Source organism: Rhynchophorus ferrugineus, unplaced genomic scaffold (assembly GCF_030347505.1).
Source record: "Rhynchophorus ferrugineus isolate W39M unplaced genomic scaffold, kcgeb_rfMv2 rfM10, whole genome shotgun sequence".
Lineage (NCBI taxonomy): Eukaryota > Metazoa > Arthropoda > Insecta > Coleoptera > Curculionidae > Rhynchophorus > Rhynchophorus ferrugineus.
In genome coordinates this window covers 16,834,265-16,860,735 of record NW_027472589.1, presented here as the reverse complement: position 1 = coordinate 16,860,735, position 26,471 = coordinate 16,834,265, and the positions used below count along the sequence as shown (strand labels likewise).

General features: G+C 33.6%; 3 protein-coding genes across 6 annotated transcripts; 2 read left to right on the top strand and 1 right to left on the bottom strand.

The window, feature by feature from the left end:
• The first annotated feature begins 1,764 nt into the window (after window positions 1–1,764).
• LOC143203434 (alanine aminotransferase 2) lies at window positions 1,765–14,387 on the top strand. Its single transcript, XM_076415564.1, has 5 exons — window positions 1,765–1,862; window positions 1,896–2,605; window positions 6,121–6,430; window positions 6,491–7,173; window positions 13,929–14,387. Exons 2-5 carry the CDS (start codon window positions 2,483–2,485, stop codon window positions 14,256–14,258), a joined length of 1,446 nt encoding a protein of 481 aa, XP_076271679.1. The 5' UTR covers window positions 1,765–1,862; window positions 1,896–2,482; the 3' UTR covers window positions 14,259–14,387.
• Window positions 14,388–15,550: 1,163 nt separating this feature from the next.
• LOC143203436 (uncharacterized) lies at window positions 15,551–16,680 on the bottom strand. Its single transcript, XM_076415567.1, has 3 exons — window positions 16,389–16,680; window positions 16,108–16,329; window positions 15,551–16,052 (listed from the first exon to the last, which is right to left on the bottom strand). Exons 1-3 carry the CDS (start codon window positions 16,588–16,590, stop codon window positions 15,685–15,687), a joined length of 792 nt encoding a protein of 263 aa, XP_076271682.1. The 5' UTR covers window positions 16,591–16,680; the 3' UTR covers window positions 15,551–15,684.
• A 2-nt stretch (window positions 16,681–16,682) lies between these two features.
• On the top strand, window positions 16,683–26,444 carry Hira (histone cell cycle regulator-like protein). Of its 4 annotated transcripts, none has more exons than XM_076415557.1 (14): window positions 16,686–16,894; window positions 17,018–17,194; window positions 17,247–17,460; window positions 17,522–17,767; window positions 17,821–17,962; window positions 18,016–18,300; window positions 18,365–18,699; window positions 18,760–18,900; window positions 22,687–22,867; window positions 22,922–23,288; window positions 23,346–23,442; window positions 23,504–23,846; window positions 23,906–24,018; window positions 26,309–26,444. In XM_076415557.1, exons 1-14 carry the CDS (start codon window positions 16,858–16,860, stop codon window positions 26,313–26,315), a joined length of 2,685 nt encoding a protein of 894 aa, XP_076271672.1. In that variant the 5' UTR covers window positions 16,686–16,857; the 3' UTR covers window positions 26,316–26,444. The 4 variants fall into 4 exon arrangements, 3 of the variants coding, with proteins under 3 accessions (XP_076271673.1, XP_076271672.1, XP_076271671.1); XM_076415556.1 differs by lacking the exon at window positions 26,309–26,444 and adding an exon at window positions 24,664–24,858; XM_076415558.1 differs by lacking the exon at window positions 26,309–26,444 and having other exon boundaries at window positions 16,683–16,894; window positions 23,906–24,498.
• Window positions 26,445–26,471: the final 27 nt, after the last annotated feature.

Below are 26,471 nucleotides of genomic sequence, written 5' to 3'. Positions count from 1 at the left end.
ATTTTTATATTTTTGTTATTGCAATTGTGTTTTAACTTAATATTTTAACCACATTTGTTCTATATATAATGTAGTAATTTCAAATTCTCTTCCATATATTTTATTATTAAATATTGTATTATATTCATAGTTTCATAAGCATTCTTATTTCAAAGAAATCATATTGGAGAATCCTATTTTATAATAATCCTACTCTGAATTATTAATTTAATTCTGTTATATTATTGTAAATAGTTACCACTGACATTTTTATAAAACATTTTTCAATTAAGAAGTTTTAAATATAATAATATAATAATATAAAAATATGTATATAATAATCGTTATAAGAACTATGTCAGAAATGGCTTTTAGCAATAAGTAATGACAAACTGATGGGAGTCTCTTGTGAGGTCTTAAATAAGAGCAAAAGGGTTTGTAGCGTACATTTTACAAAGGCTGACTACAAACCGAAACGTGGAAAGTTTTGCTTAACATGCCTCTATTTTAACTGTGGCATAGAAAAAGGAAAACGTTGATTCAAATGTGCCAGGAAATATCATTGAGTTGAACAGTAAATTTATTGAAGCTCGGCAGTATGATATATATTTGACTTTTTTTACTTTGTTGGTAAATAATATCTCGACTGTTCTATTTAATTCCCAGATTGTGCACAAAACTTAACAAACAGTCTGGCCAATATTTTATATCAGCAAATTTCTGTATTTTCAAAACGATCAACTGTACTGAGTATTCTCAACGAGACGTAGTTAGAAAGGTAATAGTTAGGTGTTTTTTGTTTTGGTGGGTGAGAAAAGTAAACAAAACAGCAAAAGGCAAAAACGACACAATTTTTTATTGTAACATCTAAATATAAAACAGTTTGTATGTATGACTTTCAATTATATACTTACAATCAATATTCGTGAAAAAAATATTTAAAAAGACATTTCAAAATATATATTATTCTGTACTTTGTATATTTGGCCGAGTTATATTTAAGATAATATAAAATGTTCCGTATTCAATTGTTTCTTAAATTTTGTATATTTAAAAGTATTAGTTTTGTGTTAAATTTGTTATATTACGTTTTAATATTGTATTGTAGTATTGACATTAAACACAGAAAATTCTATGACTTCTTCTTTGCTTCTTTACATATATTTAAATAATATGTATTTTTAAACTTTTATTGCATTTTTATTTTTACTATTTTATTACTGCTACTGCTTTATTTTACTATTTTATTATTAATAAAATATTTTAAATTTTCCGCTACTCATATTGTCAGTCACGCCCTCTGGAGGCGAATGAACGCTAAACTTGTTTATAGGTAATATATGGGAGTTACCCTTCTAATTCCTCTATATTTTGTGCTTTTGGTTGCAGCATATCTAGCGTGTTTGCTTTTGGCTTTTTTCCTTCCACGCATGCACGTTTATCTTAGTCGGAGTTAAGAGAAGTGAGTGCGTAATAGCAAGAGTGTTGCTTATTTATTTATTTATTTGATATTTTAGCTTTACCATAGTGAGGCCTACAAACTCTAGTCGCAGGATCTCGCGCGTCACCTTCCCTTGATCGCATTGCACGTCCATTATTGTTAGGATAGAACCTAGTGTACACATGTCATATTTCTTCCTACCATAGTTTGTTATTTCTATCAATTATCCATATATAGATAAATCCATATTACACATACTGTCTGTCAATGTTATTGACTAATGTGATTGTTGTCAATCGTCATGGTTATTCCGTCATTGTCTGTTATTGATATTATATATCCACATATACCATCCATTATCAATACATTTATTTATCAGTACTATGATCCGTCCGCAAAATTAATTACCCCAATTATTAGCTGCCCGTAATATTAAATATTAGTATCATTATACTTCATTATTACCCGACATTAGACGTATCTGTCGCTATAAATACCGATTCTTGTTACATTTCATGTGTACTTTTAATTCCACCCTTTCATTAAAAATTGGCTGCTTTGATACGTTTTCATTTGGTTTTCAGAAGAAGTCACCCGACCACCTCGACATCGAGATCTGGCACGCTTAGAATTTGCCTTATATATTTTGCCATTTATTGTCTACCATTGTCTATCATTTATTTTGATCTCAGTTTTTATTTATTTAAGATGTTAAATTGTTTTATATTGTTCTATTTAAATATAATTATTTTACGTCCTGGGAGCCTTCATATGTAGCCCCTAATTTATGTTTGCCAAATTTAATAGTAATAAAATAAAATATTTTATTTTCAATGATATTAATTTAGCATGAATAATATTATTACAAAAGACAAACATTGGAGATTAAATGTCACTAATATTAGGTTGACCTTGATTCCTGCTATCTATAGTGATTAAATCAGTTACCGTGAGCGCTGATAAGTAGTCGGGAGCTCGTTCAGTGACCACCCGAAAGCTACTTGCGATTATTTATAGTCGGCCGGCCGATCCGGACAGAAGGAACATCAACCTGCTTGCAGTATGACTTCTCGTCAGCGATGTCTCTCGATGGTTACCTTAAATCCACGCTTAATAGAGTTGGAATATGCTGTTCGAGGACCTCTACCAATCAGGTCACTGGAAATACAAAAGGAACTGAAGGAAGTATGCGATTTAATGCAAAGTTGTAAGTAGTAGTAAATATATTCTGTCGGCTAATACTCGAGAAGAGATCAAAAATGCTACAAACAGGGTAAAAACTGTGTTTTAATTTTCTTGTACAGATTTTATCAGGACAGATATTATTTGGACACGTTTGACAATATATATTGGTATATACACAGGCACATCATAATCTTGAATATTAAAGTATCTGCCAAACAGACGTCACAAACAAGACAAACAAAAAAACAAAAACCTACGCTATTAATTTTGTAAAAAATATTTTGTAATGTGTAAACATCTTTCCAAACACACTTACATACATAGTTGATATGAACAGCCTTGTGCAACCTCAGGCCTTCTTTATCCATAACAAAATAAACCGGGGGGGCTCAGAAAAATTAAATTATTTCAATATGAAGAAACATAAAAGATTTTTAGTAAAAAAATTGAACCGACTTAAAAAATAAACAAGGAACTCACTGAAAATTAAAAAATAATCAAACTTAGATATTTAACACACAAAACAAATCGTTTTAAAATAAAATATGTACATAATAATCGTTGTAATAACTAAACAAAAGTATACAAGAACCTTATAACTTACCCACTACATGTATTTTATATTCTACTACTTACAGACAATTTAGCTTAATACCTACCTAGACCCATTTATCTATTTACAAAATTATTTTAACTACTACCGACTGATAACTTTGAAGTCAGTGCCGAGCAAAAAATTGGATTTGTTTTGATCCAACTTTATATCGATTTAAAATTAAAAGGTATTCTTGCTTGCGCGCCTTTCAGCGCCTTTTCAACAACCGCTGTTACACTGTGCACTTGGTCGATTGTCGGGTGATAACTTAACATCCATACTGGAAATCTGATATTTCTACAAAAGATTTATTACGTTTTAACAGCAGTGTCTCAAATCAATTTAATATCGCAGGTAGCAAAGAAATAAGCCTGTAAGATCCGTCTTGTTCTACCGGGATATCAGCTTTTTTTAGCATAATTATTCGAGCAATCTTAAAACATTTCAGAACATGCTTCTGTATCAAATAGGCAGGCATTGACTATGTATGTATGTCAACATGGTAACTTCAAAGAGTAAGGACAAATTTATCCTAAAGCTAGTCAAAAATTATAAATATCTATAATAAATATATAAATAAATACCTATATATGTGACCGCTACTTGTACTTTTTCTACATCCTTAGCCAGAGATACTTATTTTGCCACGATAATTGTGTCATCGGCAAATGTTCCAAATACTGTTTCTTTTGTTGTTTGGATACCAGCAGTATAGAGCAAATATAGTAATAGTCCCAAGATACTCTAAATTTTCTTTCGAAATTATATGTTTCCAGCAGTAGACAGTAATTCCGCAGTAGCAATTTGCTTATTTTGTAGATTAATACCAAGTACCATACCGGGTCAAAAGCTTGCAAGACGTCCAGGAATATCAGGTAGTATTTCTTTTCTTCAATGCCTTTTCAACAACCGCTGTTACTCTGTGCACTTGGTCGACAATCGAGTGGTGATTTCGCAATCCAAACTGGAATACGTTTACTATTTCCTGCTACTTGCGATATCAAAATTATTTAAGAAACTGCTCTTAAAACGTATTAAACCTCATACTAATATACGTAAATATGTGGGTGGTTTGATTCATTTTAACAGCACTTTCTCTTCTGCCGGTTTATCAGGTTTTTTAAGCATAATTATTCGAGTAGCCTTTAAACATTCCAGAATATGCTTCACTGTCAAGCAGGCATTGAATATATATGTCAACATGATTATTACTTTTCCTAGCACCTCCTTAAATAACCCAGGTAAAATATCATCAATTCCAGGAGCCTTTTTAGGATTGAGGTTGTCAATTTCTATAGCAATTTCCATTGGAGAAATCAGATTTACTCACAGAGCTCATAGAGCTACATCCGGCTGATAAACAGGATTTATATTATCGTAAATTCTATATCATTCGGTTGGAATACGTTAGCTAAATGTTCTGCGAATAATTCAGCTTTTCCTCGTTGCGTCGAACCCATTCATTTTGACCATCTTTAATAGGTGGTATTCAAATAATTGGCCTTGAAATCTCCGAGTTGCTTTATGGAAAGCAAGTACCGAGTAATATTTGTCTGCTCCCGGGACTGTGTACAGATGCAAATCATGAGAAGCTCCAAATTAATGATTTTGGTGTCAATGACAGATAAATGTTTGGCGGACCAAATAATTTCGAAAACAATTAATTGCAAGACCTATTTGGACAAAAACTAGTCTCGGGCTATTAAATGACTTTCAGATAGCTTAGCAGTTGATGAATTAACTGTTCATGACCATGAAATTCTGCTGTACATATAATGACATCAGCAAGATGTAATGTATTGTGAGCTGTTAAAACCAAGTAAAGATGTTACTGCAGATGTCTATCAACGTCAATTGAATAAATGCATGACGTATAGCGAGCAACAGACGCAAAGTCATCCGTTGTATGATATTACTGGGCCCCACTTTGCAAGATCTGTTAGGGACATACTGTTGGAATTGTCAATTGGAAAGTTCAACCACTTTTAAACAAATGGCAATACTTGTTCAGATCGATGCAATACAGGGTTTCCAAAGGCTGGAGAAATACGAAAGTGTATTGGATCGCTGGCAAAACAATGTCACTCATTCTACACGAAAGGTGGGAAGAAGCTATAGAAGATAATATGTGAGAATCGATATCGTATTATCTGATTTATATTTGATATGTGAAATGTTCAAAATAGTCTGTAGATTTTTAACTGCTAAACTGTTAATAACTCCCACTAGATAGTGCGAGAAAGTTTTCTGTAAACTCTTTTAAATATTTTAAAAAATTTAAACCATTAGAAAGAAAACAATAAAATAATTTGCGATTTCATTTATTAAATCCAGAATAAAGTGTTGCGAGTCATCATCGATGCCCCATATTACGTGTCCAACAAACTGATTCGGCGCGATATTCCCATAGAACCCATAATGAGTGTGATTCAAAGTGTTAGTACGAAGTACTCCGAAAGACTAACACTCGCCAAACAGTTAAATGTGCGCGATGACAGTAAAGTGCGTAGGCTCAAACGCTCAATTGCCATACGAACTGATTAATAGACATAGAGTGAGATTTAATAACCTCTAGAATAAGCTAAAACAGTTTTTAGAATAAGTTAGGACAGACTTTAAAATAAGTTAGAATAGTATCTAGAATAAGATTTAGATTATAAGTTGTACCGTAGCTCACTTACTGAAATGATCTACTACATGTCAGGATAGTTATATTAAATAACTGAAATCATATAATAATACTTATTGCCCACGGGCAGATTGTTGAGGTTCTAGGAGATTAATAAAAAAAATTGTTGAATAAAATTGAAATTGGTTAGCAGTGTTATCCATCTAAAGTAATTTATAAAGCACTAATTTAAGATTAACTATATTATGTATTTTATACCATCAATATTCCAATTAACAAAATAATGTTTAGGGTGCCAAGAAACCATTCACCGAAGTAATTAGAGCCAATGTTGGAGATTGCCATGCTATGGGACAAGTACCTCTCACCTTCCTACGACAAGTTTTGGCCCTGGTCACTTATCCAGCCTTCCTGGAAAGCCCCGAATTCCCAGACGATGCCAAAGAGCGAGCACGAGCGATCCTCAACAGCTGTCAAGGTGGCTCGGTGGGTTCCTACACGGATTCTTCTGGTTTAGAGATTGTCAGGAAACAGGTCGCCAAGTACATTGAAGCTCGTGATGGCGTCCCCGCTGACTGGCAGAACGTCATTGTTAGTGGAGGTAAATACTTGTGTCCTATTCAAAAATTTAGTGAACTTGAACGTAATCAACGTATTCTAGGAGCCAGCGATGCTATTAGGAAAGTCCTCCGACTGTTCATGTGCGATGTGGACGGTAAAAAATCAGGAGTAATGGTCCCCATTCCACAGTATCCTCTCTACTCTGCTAGTCTAACCGAATTCGGTCTCTCTCAGATAAATTATTACTTAGACGAGTCCAAAAATTGGAGCCTCGAAATAACAGAACTGAAGCGGGCGGTCGATGAAGCTAAAAAAGTTTGTAAACCGAGAGCTATTGTGGTTATCAATCCTGGTAACCCTACGGGACAAGTTCTCTCGCGCCAAAACATTGAAGAAATCATTAAATTTGCCTACGAAGAGAATCTATACATTTTAGCCGACGAAGTGTACCAAGACAATGTCTACGCGGAAGGTTGCAAGTTCTACTCCTTCAAGAAGGTCCTGACTGAGCTGGGCGAACCTTATAACACCGTGGAGCTGGCCAGTTTCATGTCTTGTTCGAAAGGTTACATGGGAGAGTGTGGTTTCCGTGCTGGATACGCAGAAGTCATCAACATGTGTCCCGAAGTAAAAGCCATGTATTTAAAGGGTAACAGCGCTATGCTCTGTTCCTCGGTAATAGGACAGGCCTGCCTTTACACCATCACCAATCCACCGCAGAAGGGAGAGCCCAGTTATGAGTCTTTCCAAAAGGAGAAGAGTGCAGTTTTAGAATCCCTAAAGGTATTTCTATAATAATATATGATAAAATCGCTAAAAAGTTTACGGTCCGATGATTAATTTTGAGGAATTACTTGTTACAAGTGAAAATTCTTCCGAATTATTAAACCATTCTTGGTACTTGAAGTACAATCAGCTGAAATTCTAATATTTTTTAGAACGTTGCGTTTTATATACTTTTTTTATTAATTACGTTTTACATTAGATATGCTTAGTACAATCTTAATTGACAAATTAATTTATTACTACTGTTCTGTTATTACTACTACTGTACTTGCATTAATACACAAGCAAGGCGTATATCAGTATGTATTAAAATAAATTAATCCAATTAAAATAAAATTAATCTACTTAAGCTAAAGTTAAGAATACACTTATACACTAAACAAGTTCGTGTGGTTTGGTTCAGTTCAATCTTCTAATTTCCTACGTTTTGTCCAATAGCTGTATTGCTTCCACGTCGCTGTGATTTAGCAACCTTATTTCATGTTTTATAGTCAAATCTTGGATCACTTCGTGTATCCATTTGATTTCGAGGTCATTGTGCAGTTGTTCGTTGGTTAGGTAAGCATTAATAATATATCGTAGAATTTTTTGGGTGCGTTGGATTACTAATTGGTTGGATATTTCAGTGCAACCCCCTATTTGCACCCCATAGGGCCAAATTGGCTTTATGATTGGCTCGTAAACCAATCATTTTGATTTAAGGTCAAGTTGAGAGTATCTTCCGACTAGCCAGTAGAGTTGCTTGACTTTGAGTCTAATCTGCTCAGCTTTTTGTCTAAGATGATGTTTCCAGTTTAACATACCATCGAGATATATTCCAAGGTATCTGGTTGATTCTGCTTGAGGAATCGGGCATCCGTCAAGTGATATAAATAGGTTTTTGTCATTTCGTCGCAACGCAAAATTAACTTGGACAGATTTGGAGCTACTAAGCTATATTTTGCAGTATCTAATCTATTTTTAGATATTGTTGACCTCTACTTGTATTTTTTCTACAGCATTAGTCAGAGATACATCTTTTGCCATGGTAACTGTGTCGTCGACAAATGTTCCAAGTACTGTTTCTTTTGTTGTTGGGATATTATCAGTATAGAGCAGATATAGGAGTGACCCCAAGACACTACCCTGTGGTACTCCAGCCGAAATAGGTTTAAGTGTTGAGAATGCCCCTTCATGAGATTTTTTTCAAAATTATATGATTTCGGCAATAGACTGTAATTCCGCGGTAGTAATTTGCTCATTTTGTATATTAATCCCAAATACTATACCGAGTAAAGAGCTTATGAGACGTCCAGGAATATTGCAGGGCAGTATTTCCTTTCTTCGAATGCCTTTTCAACAAACGACCCCTGTTACTCTGTGCACTTGATCGATTATCGAGTTTTGATTTCGAAATCCAAACTGGAAATCTGGTATTTCTATAAATGGTTTAATACGTTTTAACAGCAATTTCTCAAATTTGATATCGCAAGTAGCAGCGAAATAGGTCTGTAAGATCCAACCTGTTCTGCCAGTTTAACCTGATAAACTGGTTTTTTAAGTATAATTATTCGAGCAACCTTAAGACATCCTGGAACATGGTTCAGCCTCAAACAAGCATTGAATATACAAGTCAACATAATTATTGCTTTTTCTGTTTTAATTTACATAAAATATACAATTAGTATATTTAGTCTATTTAATCTCGGTATTCTCGTCTTCAATTTCATTGTCATCAATTTATGTAGCTTTCTTCCACTTGCTGTACACTTGCGGTAGTTTTATCCGTTTTTCCGTTTATTTCATTCTAAACATATTCAAATAAGTTTAATGCAATAATATAAACATCAGTATGATAGAATATACCATTCATTCTAGATAAGTTTTCACACATTTTTGTACTAACGATACTCGACTGAAACGCAACTGAGCATCTGACGCATCAATTTGAAGTACTAATTCCTCATCGCTAAACTTTTTCAGTTTTTTTTTAATTAATGCACTGTTACTAGTTTAATTAATACACTGATTACCAGCTAATCTATCATTTGTTTTAGAATATTTTTTAAATTTTTTAGTACATTGTTACTAGTCGTTGCCAACTAACCTACAATTTGTCATTAAAATAACTTAAATTTAGGTATTTATCTAGGGGGGACCCATCGGCCGTATTACAGCCTCTGATGCAATAATGTTTACCTATTAACACTGTTATTTTTCTATTAAATGCACCACACTACACTACATTACACAAGAACAAATGGTTTGATACTTTTATTTCTGCGTCCTGTTCTGGTGTTATCCAGGAGTTGTATTACTTCGATATTACCATAAAAATCCTCATGACTCCTTGCAATTCTCTTAATCTCGAAGATCTCGATGTAAATAATCAGTCCTGTAATATCTGGGTGCCCCTACAATACTTCTAAGGAATTTGTTCTGGAAAACTTGTATTGTACTTATATTAGTTTTCGCATAACATCCCCATAATTGAATTCCATATGTCAATAGTCTATTCAAATTTATTTTGTAGAGTTTGTTCAAAGTTATTTTGTACATACGTCATTTAAATTTGTAACCGATCAACTCTGAGTTTTAGTTCAGTTTGGCTTTGATATACAACAAAATTCTAATCTAAATAAAATAATTGAACAAAAATGTTATCAAATATAAATTATTTTATCATTATAGTACATCTAAAAACTAGAGTTAATTATACAGCCACAATAGTTCATAGATTAGAGTTATAACCTCTTATAACTATTGCTATTAAGCATTTTGCATACGTCTGACAATCGGACGACTTTCGACGATATATAAGTTTCTATACTTGCTCGTATAATAGAAATTTATTATATACTGATAATTATGATTTTGTTAAAATTAACCAATACATGTTCCTATATTTGAACTCCGATTCTTTCCTTTTCTTTTTCACATGTTCCTTCCAGCAGAGTTTTACACCAAAATTGATTCCGAAATGATGATATAATTTATATCATGGCATATCAATCTGGAAGAATGTACCATTGTTTCTAGATACATTTTTACACATTTTAGTACCATCAATACTCAACTCAAACGCATCTGATCACGTGACGCATTAATTTGAACTACTAATTCCTCACCACCAAACTTTTTTATGAATGTATTGCAACCAGTGATTAACAGCTAATCTACAATTTGTTTTCACAATTACTTAAAAAATAAGTATATATCTAAGGGAAGCCATTGGTCCTTAGTATCTATAATAACACTGTTCGTTAACATTAAATTAACAAGCAAACTGACACTCCAGAAATCAAGCACTTCATATCTCAATCCTTCCACAAACAACAACTCAGTTCAAGTTCTTCTGAAAACACGCTTATTCGCAACCTGATGGATATGCTGGGAGCTTACCACCGCGTCACCGCTAACCCCCCTTTTCCAGGCTGAAACCACCTCGTCCGTCTCTGCAGTCATAACTTTTGCCCCCATCCGACAGCATCTAGTCGTGTGTTAACAAAAGTTCGCGAATCTATAGTTAGTTTCACTATCTGTTTTTTCGCCGGGTCCTCGTTTCCAATAACGGCTACCTGGTTGGCGGGTGCCATATCCCCAAATTTAATGCAGTAACACTAGCGACCCACCGGGGCCAAGTATGAGGCGGTTTCGGTTTAGTGTATGTCATTAACATTATTGTTATTCCTGGTAAATACATTTCACTGCACTACGAGATCAAATAGACTGATTCGGGTGAGCCTCTGTCTTGCTCGACTGTTATTCAAGAGCTGCAGTAGTTCGACGTTGAACCTGAAAGTGGAGTCTCTCCCGGTATCTTTTTGGGGTTCTTCTGATATCCTGAGTAAAAATCGATATCTAAGACTCTCAGTATAAGTATCATACCCATAGTATCTGAGTACATCTATGATTGGACATTATTCTTAAGAACAGCAACTTATTAGGTAACGAATAATTTGAAAGTTCATCCAATAAATCAATACATTTTTGTACGTTTCAAATCTAGCTCTTTTCAGTTCATTTCTTTTCCTTTTAATGTGATCCTGTCAATGGAGTTTTGCATCAAGGTACATCCCAATATATGTAGTGTTGTTGTAAATAAATTAATAATATGTACAGGTTTGCTTAGGTTAACTTTTATTTTCCAAGCCGTGGTCCAGTTATTTATATTGTTAGTAGACTGCTGTAATATTTTGGTTGCTACTTCACTATTTCCTCCAACAGTAAGTACCTGCAGAATCATCAGCAAACATGCCCGTAATGATAAATTCCATTTATTCCATTCACATGCGAAAAATAGATAAATGACTGGACCCCAATATATTTCCCTGTGAAATATCTGCTTTAGCTACTTTTGTTATAGAATAGGTTTACTCTAATCATCTAAGAATACAGCTGATCATTTTTTTGATCCTCGTAGCCTTATTTCAGCAATGTCTATGATTCTATGCATCTGATCATTTGTTGAATGTTTGTTCATAAACCCAAGCTGAAACTGAGGGGTAGGTATGAGATTTTGTCTATGTTTTGTTTTAATCTATTCAATAAGAGTTTTCAAATAATCTGTTTTCCTGTGATGTGTTAGATTTGGCAGATATTTTTTATGGATTTCTTATTAAATTTCTTTATTTCTCTTTTTGCTATGTGTTTTTATTTTCTAGTGTTCTGTTGCCATTTTTTGTGGTTTTCGTTTTCTCTTATTTCTGAAGGGTTGGGCAAAAGTTCCACTACCAATTTGATTGCACGCCATCTTGGTTATTTGACGTTTAGCTCAGTTTCTCTTTCACCAATATGCTGTGTAGACGTCCAAATTTTATTATAGGTAAATATACGCCACAAGAACGAGCAGAAATAGTGACAATATTTATTGCGCCAAATAAGATAATTAAAGAACAATCTCAATTAAAAGACTTAATTATTCCTTAATTAAGTCCTTTAGTTGCACTCTTAATTGCTCCAAGAAATGTTAATTCCCACAATTCTTCCAGCAGTTACGTTGACTTGTACTTCTACATACTTATTTGTTCTAACGACTGACCTTTACTAAATTAATGTAGTTGGAGATGTACCTAAGGTGATATTAGAATCACAAGAGATTTTATAAAACAAAAGATCATCATTTTAATAAAAAATCGTCGTATTTTAATGTGTATTTTTAATGTTTTTTTTATAACATCTTTATTAGATACGCTTAGTACAATCTTAATTTACAATTAATTTATTACTACTTTTCCTATGTACTTGGATTAATTAACAAGCAAGACGAGTGCGAGAAAATACATCAGTATGTATTCCTCAATTATAAAATTATAATTATTTATTAATTATTAACTTATAGCTATAGTTTATACTAATAGTACACACTAAATGTTCACACAAGTTCGTATGGTTTTGTTCGTTTCAATCTCCTGACATCCTGCGCGCTGTCCAGCAGTTGTATTGCTTCCACGTTAGTATGATTTAGTAATCTTCTTTCGTCTTTCAAGGCGAAATCCTGCACAACTTCGCAAATCCATTTGATTTCCAGGTCATCGTGTAATTCTTCGTTGGTTACATAGCGATAGGCATTGGTAATCAAGCGAAGAACCTTGTTTTGACAGCGCTGTATGACTAACTGATTTGAATTTTTAGTGCAACCCCATATTTGCACCCCATAGGTCCAAATTGGCTTTATAATTGTATCAACCTCTTTGATTTTAGATCAAGTTGAGAGTATCTTCCGACTAACCAGTATAGTTGTTTTATTTTGATTCTAATGTGTTTTGCTTTTTGTCTAACGTGATGCTATTTTTAATGTAACTTCTATGTATAATTATTCTAAAAAAATAATGTAAGAGTCTAAATAATGAATGATAAATTGCAAATTTATTTGAGATTATTTTTACTATGTTTTATGGGTACTGGTTACTTTTTTCTTTCATTGTATAATGCGTATGTGAAGAATTTTCGTCTGTATGTGGATAATGAACAAATAGGTGCATATTTTATATTAGTTAATAGTACAATGTGTAAACATCCTTGAAAGTAATCCGTATTCATCATTACTAAGTTATAATCATTATCGAGTAATCTTCGAAATTATTCAGTGATCATTTTTATATATACATATTGTAGTCTCCTTTTTACCAACGAGGATTTAACTGAACTGGACCTACTGTTTAACGAGGACTCCGAACCACGGTCTTTGACATTAATGCTACCGACTGGCCAGCGACCTGGCTTAGAGGCCATTCCAGAAGACATCCGGTCTTATCCGGCCTGTTTACTAATGTGGCTGGGATGGTTATTCCTCGTCGGATTTTCCACTGTTTCTTGTAAAGATATTTACAATTACAAACATAAAGTACATCCATGCCCCAGCAGGATTCGAACCCGCGATTATCGCAACAGTAGGAAGGCCGTCCTGTCGCCTTAACCACTGCGCCCCCATCAGTTGGTCATTATTAAACCAATATTTTTATATCTTACTATTTACATTCACCGTAACCTACAATACCAGTTCATGTCTTTTATCGGAAATTTTCCTTGAACAGAAATAGAAAAGATAAAACTACCCGGATATGTTGTTTTAATTAACTAATAGACCTTCACAACATAACAGTTATACTGTGATATTGTTATACTGTTAACTGTTATGCTGTTATTGACCAACAAGTTAAATTGTCACCAATTCATCAAAATGACAAATAATAAAGTGTATTGCATAGGGTCAGAAGCTTTATAAAAAAAACTTAAACCATCTAATTCATCAACATTTTAACCCTTCATAGCTCCGTGCGAAGATGGCTGCTGATACATTCAACTCCATGGAAGCAATCACCTGCAATGCCACACAGGGCGCTATGTACGCCTTTCCCCAACTTCATCTGCCCCCTAAAGCGATCGAAGCCGCGAAGAAGCAAGGCAAAGAGCCCGACGTGTTCTACGCCTTCGAGCTGCTGGAGAACACGGGTATTTGCGTCGTTCCTGGCTCTGGATTCGGTCAAGAAACTGGTACACACCACTTCAGAACCACCATCCTGCTCCAGACCGAGAAGTTCAAGACGATGTTGGAGAAATTTGCAGAGTTCCACACGAAATTTATCAAAACGTACTCGTAAACAGCACGAACATCTTATTTTGTTTTATTTTTTTATTATTGATAAATATTATTACCAATAACACGAAGGGTGAGGTCGCATATTTATTGTATCAATGAAATAAAGGGTTATACGGAACAAGAAATATAATTAATGTCGTTTTACTTTATAAATGTATTTTACTGCTTGTTTATACATGTTATTAATAACTTTAATTATAATTTTCAATGTCATTATTTAAAAATATATCACCAACTGATACTAACACGTTATTTTTAAAACCACAACATTATATTAAATATAAAAATCTCTAAAAGCATGTATTACATTCAACATAATATAACACAATTTATATTACAACGTTAATCGCGCAATACAGCATCTCTAGAAAGCCGATCCAAATAAAAAATCACCCCATCAAGTAGTTTTCTCTGATCTGTGAATGCGCCATGTTTAATCATAGAAAGAATTTCACCATTTGGCAAAAAGTCACTATCAAATTAAAAATTTTATATCACTATTACATTGTATTAAAACTATAATATAAATGACAAAAATAATGTTGACTGATTGATATTTTAAAATATTGCCATATTTTGTACCAATAATTTTTAATTGATGATCATATACTATTACCATTACAAAACTGATAATCATTACATTACAGAATATTGTAATTTTTATGGCTCTACTTCTCTATTAGCTCAATGTTTCTGAAATGCAACAATTGTTATAGCTCATTGTAATAAGACTCATCCTTAACATATCCCCATAAAAACTGTACAACCATTTTTATATTAAACAATGATAACACAATTCCAATTAGTCCAAATTTTTACTATTTGAAGATGCAGGTTCAAATGTCATCACAGCATGGATGTAATTTATATTTGTGCATAGGCTACTATAAAGTATAAAATCAAATAATGAATATCTGTTAATCCTAACAGGTTAAGTTTTCTAGGAAGACTCCAAATATTACAAAAAGGTACTTTTCATATACTTAAAAACTTTTTATACTTTTATTATAAAATAAACACATTTTGTTTATAAATTATTTGACTAAGTAAGCTATGGTTTTATCACTTATTTGATTATAGCTAATCTTTAATTTTATAATTAAATGCTCAATTTTTTTAAACTATCCACAAATAGTCAAAATTGTTAATTGATGAGATCATTTTTGACTTTCTTTCTTATTTTAAATAGCTATATTTTAAAATATAATGTTTATGTTTAGTTGTCCATAGGTTATTTTTAGCAGATATATTTTGGTTACTGCTTGTATATAAATAATAAAACATATTACAAAATTTAAAGAAAAATATTTAATCTACAATATCAACATAATTTTGATTATAAAAATTATGAACACAACAGTAACAATATTCTATAATTCCTTAAATACCTTATGATATCCTCATCTAAATGAAACCTAAAGAAAAATTCAAATAGCCCTCTTTATATGAGCATTGTTTTGTTTTCGTTTCCTCTTTGTTGCAATTTCCATTTCCAGAAGGGTCATTCTTCTCTGGTGCTCAGCTTTTGCCCTCCTCTCTTGATTTATTAAAAGTCTTCTTTTCATCCACAAAGTTTTCATCCTATATTTATGTTCAATCACAGCAAGTTCTTCCTCTTTCTGTATTTTCTGTGTTAATCTCTTTAGTAGATTTAAACGAGGCCTATTCACTATATCACTGGGTAAATCCCATAACAAGTCATCATCAATTATGGTAAATATTTCATCTGTTCTGCAGTCTTCATTGTCAGTAGAATTCTGAGTGTTTGATGCAGATTCTGTTTTAATATTAAATGCTACAAGACAAATAATAACTAAAGTTTGAAACTAAATATATAATGAATGACTTACATGTATCAGGAAGAATATTTATTGTTTCATAAGAAAGTGAGCTGTTGTTATTCCCAGTTAGTTCCAAAATTTTCATAAGCTCCTTTTCATAATCTTCCATGTCTATGTATTCAGGATCAGGTTTAGTCTCTTCATCTTTGTTTTTAGCATCTTTCTTTCTTGCTAATTTCTTGACACTGTCATATTTTTGTCTAACAGTCTCAACTGTTCTTTTAGTCGTGCCTTAAAACACATTGTTCACTTCCAAGCCAACCCATCACAATATTACTGTCGGAAATTACCTGAGTGAGAATTAAAATTCTCTGTTATATTATTCCAGACAATATCCTTTACCTTCCATGTCTCTGAATCCGTTTTTTTACTCTCTATTATTTCTATATGAGCAAAGACCAATTTCATTAATATTCTAATTTCTCTGTCAGTAAAATTAGGAGCCCTTTTTCTCTTGCCGGGTGTAGGATCACTTTCAGACTTTGCATCCATCACATTAACTTAAATTAAATCAGATCTTAAAAAATGTATTCAAGCCATTATATCTTATAGGTTATAAAAAAATACTTCTACATGCGGCATCTGTATTTTCTCGGCGTCCAAATCCTGTCAAACTTAACCCTAATTTATTATTGGTAAAAAAACTAAACTATAGTTTTGAATTGTTTTTTAGTGTTTTTCGCCGATTTTAATTGTTTTGTAGATATTATAACCATGTTTTATTAGGAAATACCATTTTATTTCAGTGAAAATAAGAAAATGTTATTTTTTAAACCCGCTTGGATCAATCATGAAGGTAAATTATCTTGAATTGAATTGTTAATTTTTCTATTAATAGTTAAATAGTAATACAATTAAGTTATTTGTATTTGGTTTTATCTTATTATATGTCGTTTTATATAACTTTATCATATTATAGATAACAAGCCAATATTCTCAGTGGATATACATCCAAAGGGAAACAGGTTTGCTACAGGAGGACAAGGAGGTTCAGGTGGTAGAATCGTTATTTGGAACGTGAGTCCTGTGATAAATGAAAATGATGAATCTAACCCAAACATTGCAAAAATGCTTTGCCAAATGGATAATCATTTGGGTAAATATTTTTATAATTTTTAATTATTTTTATATTATATCTTTTTTTTAAGCTTGTGTGAATGTTGTACGGTGGAGTAATAATGGTCATTTTTTGGCTTCGGGCAGTGATGATAAGCTTGTCATGATTTGGAGATTAAGCAGTGAAGGTAGCTCATCAATTTTTGGTAGTAACAAAGTGAATGTAGAAACTTGGAAGTGTGTACATACTTTGACATCACATAATGGAGATGTTTTAGATTTAGCTTGGGCTCCTCATGATGGCTGGTATAATCATAAAATTTACTAAACTATTTAGATTTAGATTAATTAGAATCATTTGTTCCAGGTTGGCCTCAAGTAGCGTAGACAATAGTGTTATTATTTGGAATGCTCATAAATTTCCTGAAAAGGTAGCAGTATTAAGGAACCATACTGGTATGGTTAAAGGTGTTACATGGGATCCAGTTGGTAAATATTTAGCAAGTCAATCTGATGATAAATCTCTGAGAATATGGCGTACATCTGACTGGAATCAACAGGAAGTCGTAACTGATCCCTTTCAAGAATGTTCAGCTACAACACATGTTTTAAGGTGACTCGATGAAGAAAATTGTTATCTTACTTATTGTAATGAACATATTTTAGATGTTCATGGTCTCCAGATGGTCAGTACTTAGTATCAGCTCATGCCATGAATGGTGGTGGTCCAACTGCTCAGATTATTGAGCGTGAAGGTTGGAGACAAGACAAAGATTTTGTTGGGCATAGAAAAGCCGTAACCAGTGTGGTATAACATTGTTCAGACTTTAGCAAACAGCTTTGTATTTTGGTTATTTATAGCGATTCAATTCAAACATTTTCAAGAAACCTTGCCCAGACAATCCAAAAAAACCCACTCAGTATTGTTGTTGTGCCATTGGTTCCAGAGACAGATCTATAAGTGTGTGGCTGACGTCATTAAAACGTCCTTTGGTGGTCATAAAGGATCTTTTTGATGATAGTGTTTTAGATATATCATGGAGTAGTTCTGGTAATTTTTTATTGGCGTGCTCATGGGATGGCACCGTAGCTTGTGTAACTTTTGAACAAAGTGAAATTGGTACTCCTCTCTCTTTAGAAGAGAAGGTATGTGTATTTTTGAGGTTGTGCTGGCTTATTGTTAATACTATGGTGTTTATTTACATTCTAGAATGCTCTATATGAGAGGGTTTATCACAAATCCTTGCAAAATAGCTGGAACATGAATGTAAGCGCAACTCAAATAGTTGAAAACCCAGATATACTCTGCGCCATAGATGAGTTGAATAAGAAATCAAAGGAAAATGTGTTGGAGGTGCCTGAAATTAAAGAGCCAACTCCTAACAGAGATGTGTGTTACGAGAGTCCGAAACCGAATCAGAACCTGCTAGTTCCGGTAAACAAGCAGGTAGAAACAAGGCTTCCTTCCGGAAAAAGACGCATCACCCCCATGCAACTTACAACGGTATCGCCGTCACAAAGCAACGGTAGCTCCACCAATTTGTGGTAACAGTTCAACACCCACTGTAGACCACTATTATGTAATTGATTTTTTTTTATTATCAGGGTAAATACCGAATCGACGCAATTCTTTTCTCAGTCAGGTACGTTCAGCAAGTCTTCCCCGACCAAAAGTCAGATAGTAGTTGAGACTAGAACAGAGCCCCAGTCAAGACCTAGTCCAATAGTTCAGACGAAACCTGTCAGGTAAGTAGTAGTGTTTGGATATTGGGATTAGGGTTACCAACCATACTTACATAATAACGTACCTTACTTCATTTCTTACATAAATGGTAAATCAAAACACTTTCTTTGGCATAGAGATTCCTTATTAGTTTTTTAAGTCAAAAAAAACATTTAAAAAACTGCCGATACATTGCGGTATTTCTCAAAAAGACTTCATAATAGAAAGTGATGACGAGAAGAGAACTGTATTCATTTAATAAACAGCTGTAAAAATAGAAAGGTGGAATATGTTCTATAAAAGGTAATTTTCTATTTTTTTTATGTATTCAAAGGGAATTTATATAAATGAATTTCAAACGCTAATCATTAATGTGTGTTTTTTTTTATTTTTTAAAATCTCCTTTTGCCCAACAAGGGTTCATCTCGACTGGGACCTAGAGACTATCCCAGAAAACATTATCGGATTTTCCACTGTCGCCTAAAGACATTTACAACTACAATCAGTAACATAAAATACGTCCATGCCCCAGCAGGATTCGAACCCGCGACTATCGTAACAGTAGCAGGACTGTCCTGTCGCCTTGATCACTGTTCCAACGAAGTCGGCTGTATTTATGACGTTTTAATCGCAATAGTTGACAGTAGAGAATCAAATGTGCAGCAGCTCATGAGGAACGATTGCTTAACATTATCTTTTCAACCGTTTGTGAGTTCCAAAAAAATTCCAGTTCGTTTCGCTTCAGCGACGATTAAATTTATGATTTTTAACTCATGTGGTTTTGGTATCTTGATATATTATGAAGCCAAGGCAAGGTACATTTTTAACATTAAAATTCCTAAGACAAACAATTCTGACACTGGTTTTCACTTAAGAACTTCATCACCATAAACTAGTATTTATGGCGATAACACAACATTCGATGAGCTTGTGATGTATATTTGCGAAAAAGTATTACAAAATTAAATTATCTTCTGCAATCTCAATTTTCAAGGCGTGATAACTTAAGTTCCAAACGCGGTATAATGTGGATAGGCTTCATTGAATAAGTACTGCTGCTATTTTAAATCCATTTATTTTGAAAAAAAAGAAATTAAATTTTCTTCGATCTATTATATGTATGCATAGCATGACCATTTAATTTCCTTATGAGAGCGAGACAACTTAGGAAGTGTGTAGAAATGAAAAATTAACATCTTAAGGTCTATGGTGTTATATATTTGTCGGCGAAACATTTCAATTTCAAAATATCCAGTAAATTTTTCATGAGCATATGGTTTATTGATGTTAGTCTTCGTTATCAAAATTGGTTATAAAACTGTAACGATCAACTAAGTTTTTCACGTATCATAAAATGTAAAGTGTTTCTCCATGTTCCACCCAACAGCCTTCAATACTAACATCCTTAGCACTCCAGCTAGTGACTTATTCTTCTATGATGTATTTTCAAATAAGCGAAAAGTCAACGAACAATTCCGTATCTTTATTGCAGCTAAGAAACCCTTGTGCTATGTCTTTTAAACAAATTTTACAATCTATACACTTCTAGATCTGCGTTGAACCAACATTACTGGTCCAAGTATAAGACCTTATTTATTATATAAAATGCATGTGCAGTAATGTTGACATTCTCCGGGTCAACAACAGTGTAACTTCTTAACTGTGCTCATTCTTCTTGAGTGCTCATAAAGTGCCAGTCCCTCCGAGTCGAATAATCCTTTGCAGCCTCTATTAAACATGTTTTGCTACTCTATTTTTAATTCAGTTCAATGAATCGTACTTGCCTATGTGTGTAGGGTAGGGGTGATAACATATAACAGTTAGGGCAGGGGTTTTCGAAAAAACTTTAATATAATCTTCGGAGGCTTAAACGTTTTCAAAACTCCCTCTAGAGCTGACGTTAATACAAATCACTTTACTTTATTGTAGCCTAAAAGACTCTGATACTTTATTGAATAACAGAACTGTTTCAGAGATCTGCTTCTGTTTTTATTGCATTGTGAACTATGTTGACTCCATACCTAATCCCGATGATATGTTTAATTTTGCATAAACGTTATTGGTTCCTTTTCTATTTTTCTCTCCAAAATTACAATTCATATTGTCTTTACAAAAAGCTACAATTTTCTGTTTGATTGATTTATATTATATATTCCAATTTATTTACCCTAAGTGGGACATTATGAATCAACGACTAAACTCCAGAGGACTTAAAATCACTCGCTTAATCATGACTTAAATGTGGTGATTGTGATGACAATGACAACAAGGGCATGGAAAAGGTCTAACTTAAATTCTTGTGGAACATTAACAAAGAGACCTTAATAGTTTATGGATCAACCGTTTCCAAATCATACGTTTGCACGCGATGAGAAAGATTCAAAATGAGAGAAAATATCTATCACACCAACTGGCTGCTGATGAAAGGTGGATCCGCTACGATAATTCCAAGGTTAAAGTCATAAATTGATTTAAGACACCTACCCACAGTGACACCGAAGTGGAATATCCATGATCATAAAGTCTTGCTGTTCATATGGTGGGATCAGCAAGATGTGGCGTATGATGAGTTGCTAAAACCGACGTCAATTGAAACAACTGATGGTGAAATGATGTAAGGTCGCAAAAAAGGCGAACCGAGCAACAGACGCAAAGTCATTCATTCATCAAAGCAGTTGTTATATTTCCTATCGCTTCATATTTGCACACCCAGTGCTTGGTCGTAGGAAATAAAGCAAACAAAAGCGAAGTTATTTTTAAGGCACCTTATAACTTGTTACAGTGTCCCACAAAAATATATTAGATCATATTAATGTCGCAGTGACCTTTTCATCTTAAAACAGCGTTTTACAATAACAACTTCAACCTTTTAACAATTAAAAAAACTAACATCTGGTAAAAACAATAGCCAACAATAACTAACATATTCATGCATGACAACGCATAGCTACACGTTATAATAACTATGAAGAATACACTGTTGTAACGCTAATGGGAAGTTCTGTCGTAATTTATGTACCCATTGCTGGCCTGATTATGATAAAATGCGAAAATGTATGGATGAAAGAGAGAAATGAAAAAATGGTTGAATAAAATATCAATAAATGTCTTTAAAGTGAAAAATGATCAGAATACATGCAAATATTTCTCAATTTATCAGTAATTTTTCACATTTTATTGATGAGAGTTTAAGGAACTTGAGGATATAATTTGATTTTAGCGAAGAAAATTTCCTTACAATATTTCCTAATATATCTTCTGAAGTTTAGTATAAACGTTTTGAAATGATAATTACAAACCAAATTAAATGTTGAAATGGACGAATTGTATTTAGAATCAATAGGACTCAACGTGATCCAAAAAATATGTACTAATAATAGCAAAGAACTTTTACAGGCAAAATGATAATATATACTTAAAAACAGCGGTGCATCCAAGGAGGTGGACAAAAAGGCCAATATATTTATCACAATCTACACGCTAATAAGATAACCGAAAAAATCGCCAAAAATTTTCCAAGGATAGTGTTTTTTGTGTGTGTTCTATGACTACATGTACTCTTAGCAGGATCAAGTTCCTCCCAAATCAAAATCTTGGATCGCTTAAAACTCTACGTAATGGTATACCAAATGCAAAAAAAAAATCTTATTTATTTCATGTCCCCATTTCATGTACTTTAGCTTTCATTGCGAGTCTGTGTTTTATAACAACTTCTATATACGGTCTTTTTTCCTATTTTAAGAATTTGGTATATTAAAGTTGGTAACCCTACTAGAGGTAATGACGAGAATGAATGTATTTTCTTGCAGCCAAAAATTACAAGGATCAGATGCGGTTGTTTCCAAGCCTCCGGGAACTGAAATTAACCAGTTAATGTGCGCAGACGTGCCTGGCGATGAACCGATCACAAAATTCATCAACACTATAGATCCCATTAAATTTACCCCAGGTACCACCATAACTAAAGACGCCGGACAATTAAAAGTGCAGGTATAAGTGTTAACATTTTCAAGGGAAATGTAACTTAACACGTTCGTATCGTAGATCACGAATAATTATCATAAAATCACCAACAATTTATCACTGTCTAAAATAGAAATCAGTAAGACTGCGGATACGAAGAAACCTTTGTGGGAAACGTTTTTAGGATCTCAAATACGGACTATAGGAAGTAATCGGAAATTATTGGTAGCTTGCTGTGAGGATCTGACAATAAACACGTACGATATTAAGTCCGGCGCCAGGGCCTTACCGCCTCTGTTGATAGAGGACCTGGTTTCGTGCCTAAGCCTTTCTGAGAAAGGGCATCTTTTGGTGTTGACCAAGACTGGTCTGATGCACATGTGGAACCTAAACGAAGCCAAGAGCGTACTTAACAGAATATCAGTTAGGAGTTTATTAATCGGAAGAGGTATTTTTTTAAGTATGTTTAATTATTCATAATTTCTTTATAGAAGTAATTTTACAGCTACTGTGACTGGTTGCAACCTAAGTTCCACGGATCAACCGATATTAACTTTAAATGACGGTCGTGCTTATTCCTATAGCCTGGATTTACAAACATGGTAATTTTGTAGGTGCATCACAGAATGGACTTGAGAAATGCTGATTGAGAAATATTTTCAGGGTGCAATTATCGAATCCGCTGGACCCAGTCTGTAGATCTGGCGCGTCCATGGTAAAGAAAGTACCGAATTCACTGCCACTAGCCTCGTTACAAAGAGCGATGGCTCAATATCATCTAACAGACTCTTCACTGCCGCCAGGTGTCGTCCTGAGCTTCCTAGAATCCCAGATTACTGCGACTCGCGTACTCCAAAGCGTTACAGAGTACCGGCATTGGTTGCTGGCTCAAGTTAATCATCTGCTGGACAAAGGTCCGGAATGCAGATTGAAACTGATATTGGATGATCTCATAGGCCCAACGCATTGCAGCGTCAAGAAATGCAGGCTGGATACTGAAATTATGGTAATGTTCATGGACGTGCGCCTTTAGATTTGTTTTATTGCGGTTTTTTTTGTTTACAGGGCCTTTCAAGAAGGAATCTCCTAGAAGAAATCTTGAATGTGATAAAAACAAAATTGCCCTGGCAACGCCTTTATAAGGAGTACAGTGAGCAGTTGCAGCAACTTGGCGAATAGTAATTATAGAATATTGTCTTCGACATATTATTGTGTACATTGTCCGTCATTTTTTTTATACTTGCATAAGTTATTTTGGCCAGAATAGTTAGGAGTTCTGAAGGAACAATAAACCGTTAGTATTTTCAACGAAAATCGTGGATGGGCAGTTCCTAATGTTCATAGAAATGCAATTACTTCATATCGTTTCAAAGCACTTCACGTATATAGAGATTTTTTCATTTTACAGCATCATTAATTAATACTATTATGGTACATAATTGTGTATGTAGTTAATTTGTCATTATATCAAGTTACATAAAACCGAACGGTTATTTATATTTTTTATGTTGGTGATTTTGGCGTTTTGACCAAGGTCATATCAATTTCTCATTGTAACGTTTAGTTTACATTCATCTCGTGTTTATTTCTGAAACAGTAATTGAGCCAATAAGAAGTAGAACTAGATTTGCATATCAATTTAATTTAATCACTAAGTATTGAAGGTGTTTCATTTTGCAACCATTCACACATCCCTTATTCTATCTGGTCATCCTATCATGGTCATTCCAAGTTAAAGGTCCTTTTTTAAGTTAAATTATTCATGAAACAATTATGTTTAGGTGCGTGAAAAAGTAATCCACGTTTTTTAAATCTTCTTTCAGTCATAATGGTCAAAGAGACTCAACTGTCCTATTACATGGATGTAAATGTATGCTGTGATTGTTCATAGGAAAGCTTGTAGATTCTAAGGAAAAACCACCCCCATGAGCAGCTAGTTAAGGGGTTGTAGTAATTGGGTGTTCTCTGAGATGGTCACTCGCCAATCGGTAGGTTTAATGACGGGGACCGTGGTTCGAAGCCCATGTTATGCAGTAGATATGATCCTAGTTTGCAAGTAGAAAATTTTAAAATGTAGGGGCTGTTTGAGAGGTTTCCATAAAATAAATTTCTGCAGTATATTAGAAGAGCAAGTGGTAAAGAAGGTAGGAAAGACTCTCAGTTGAAAAACGCGTTGCCGCTTATTCCTCTTCGGCTGACGAGTGAGCAAGGGTTCGAGGAAAATGTAATTTTTTGTTTGGTCGAAACAAAAAATGCTGGGTTTAGCGAACACTGGATGACCATCAAACTGAAAAAGAAACGGTGTTGAAACCCTGGCTGTGATAAAAGAAGAAGCCATATCGCAGGCGAGCGTTACGACTAGCACAAGAAATTTCGAAATAAGCGGGGGAAAGCGTCGCCAATGTGAGAGAAATTTAGAATTCTCAAAACACCTCAATATTGAGTCACAATAATATCCCCAGTACTACATCTAGATAGATGATTCCATCTGTTGCCTTTCCGAATCATCAGAAACTGTACCAAGAGTATATCGACGGTTAAGGTACCCGTTTTGAAGTGTTTGTAAGTATATCGACAGTAATTCGCCTGAAACCAAAACGGAACTTTTGAGATAGTCCCTATATAATAGAAAAATGCCTGTTTTTTTTATTCAATATCTTATTTGGTCAAGTTTGGTTCAAGAATTTTAGAATTAGCCCAGTGCAAGTGAAGTAGTATGTACAATGTATTCAAAGAAGAGGATATAGATTTTTAACTTATTTATAAGCGGTTGGTATTTATAAGATATAAAAAATGAGCCATGAATTGAAGGATATGTCGATAATTCTTGTTCAACATCTTCAGGAATTTTGTAATCAGCTGTCTAAAATAGTTCAATAAGTGTAATTAATACTGAACTGTTCATAAACAAATAATTGAAGAACGAATGTGAATCAATAATCAAAGAGAACGCATCCTGTACTTCTATTTGTTGATCAAATTTTTAAATGTGATGAAAAATGAATTCATTATCGTAGCTGTAAAAATTCTGCTAATATAATAAGAAGAGTTCAAAACTGGGGTTCATTTTTTCCTTTGATCCTAAGGGTCAACATTTTTGTTATAGTCATTTTGAAAATGGCGATTACTCGGATTACCTTTCACCCACCTAATATTAACGATTTAACGTAGGGTTTAAGTCAAAGCAAACTTGATTTATTTGATCTTAACTAATTTTGTCTATTCATTATAATACGCGATCTAATTTGAGCTTTTTCTTTCGCACAATAATTGATTAGTTTTCAAGAAGAGATATAGATTCGTATTGATTGAATATGAGTTTTTTTCCGTGGTTTCCTTTATCACATTATCATACGTCTGGATCAAATTTGTTTAAAAAAATATCATTGATTGTGAGCATCTATAATAAAAGTAAGAAGTGCTTTGAAATATTGTATTGTGTCTTAATTATAACATGTTTTTATTTAGTTTTTAGTTGAACGAAAAGATCTCAATCTGTGTCAGATGGTGGTGATGAAGATGTCCTTGGAATTCTTTCATTTTGTGTGTTGACGAACGGTTAACTTGCGCGTATATCGATTAATTTTTGAATATTGGGATGGTTGGAGAAGCGCGCGGTGTATTGCTGGTC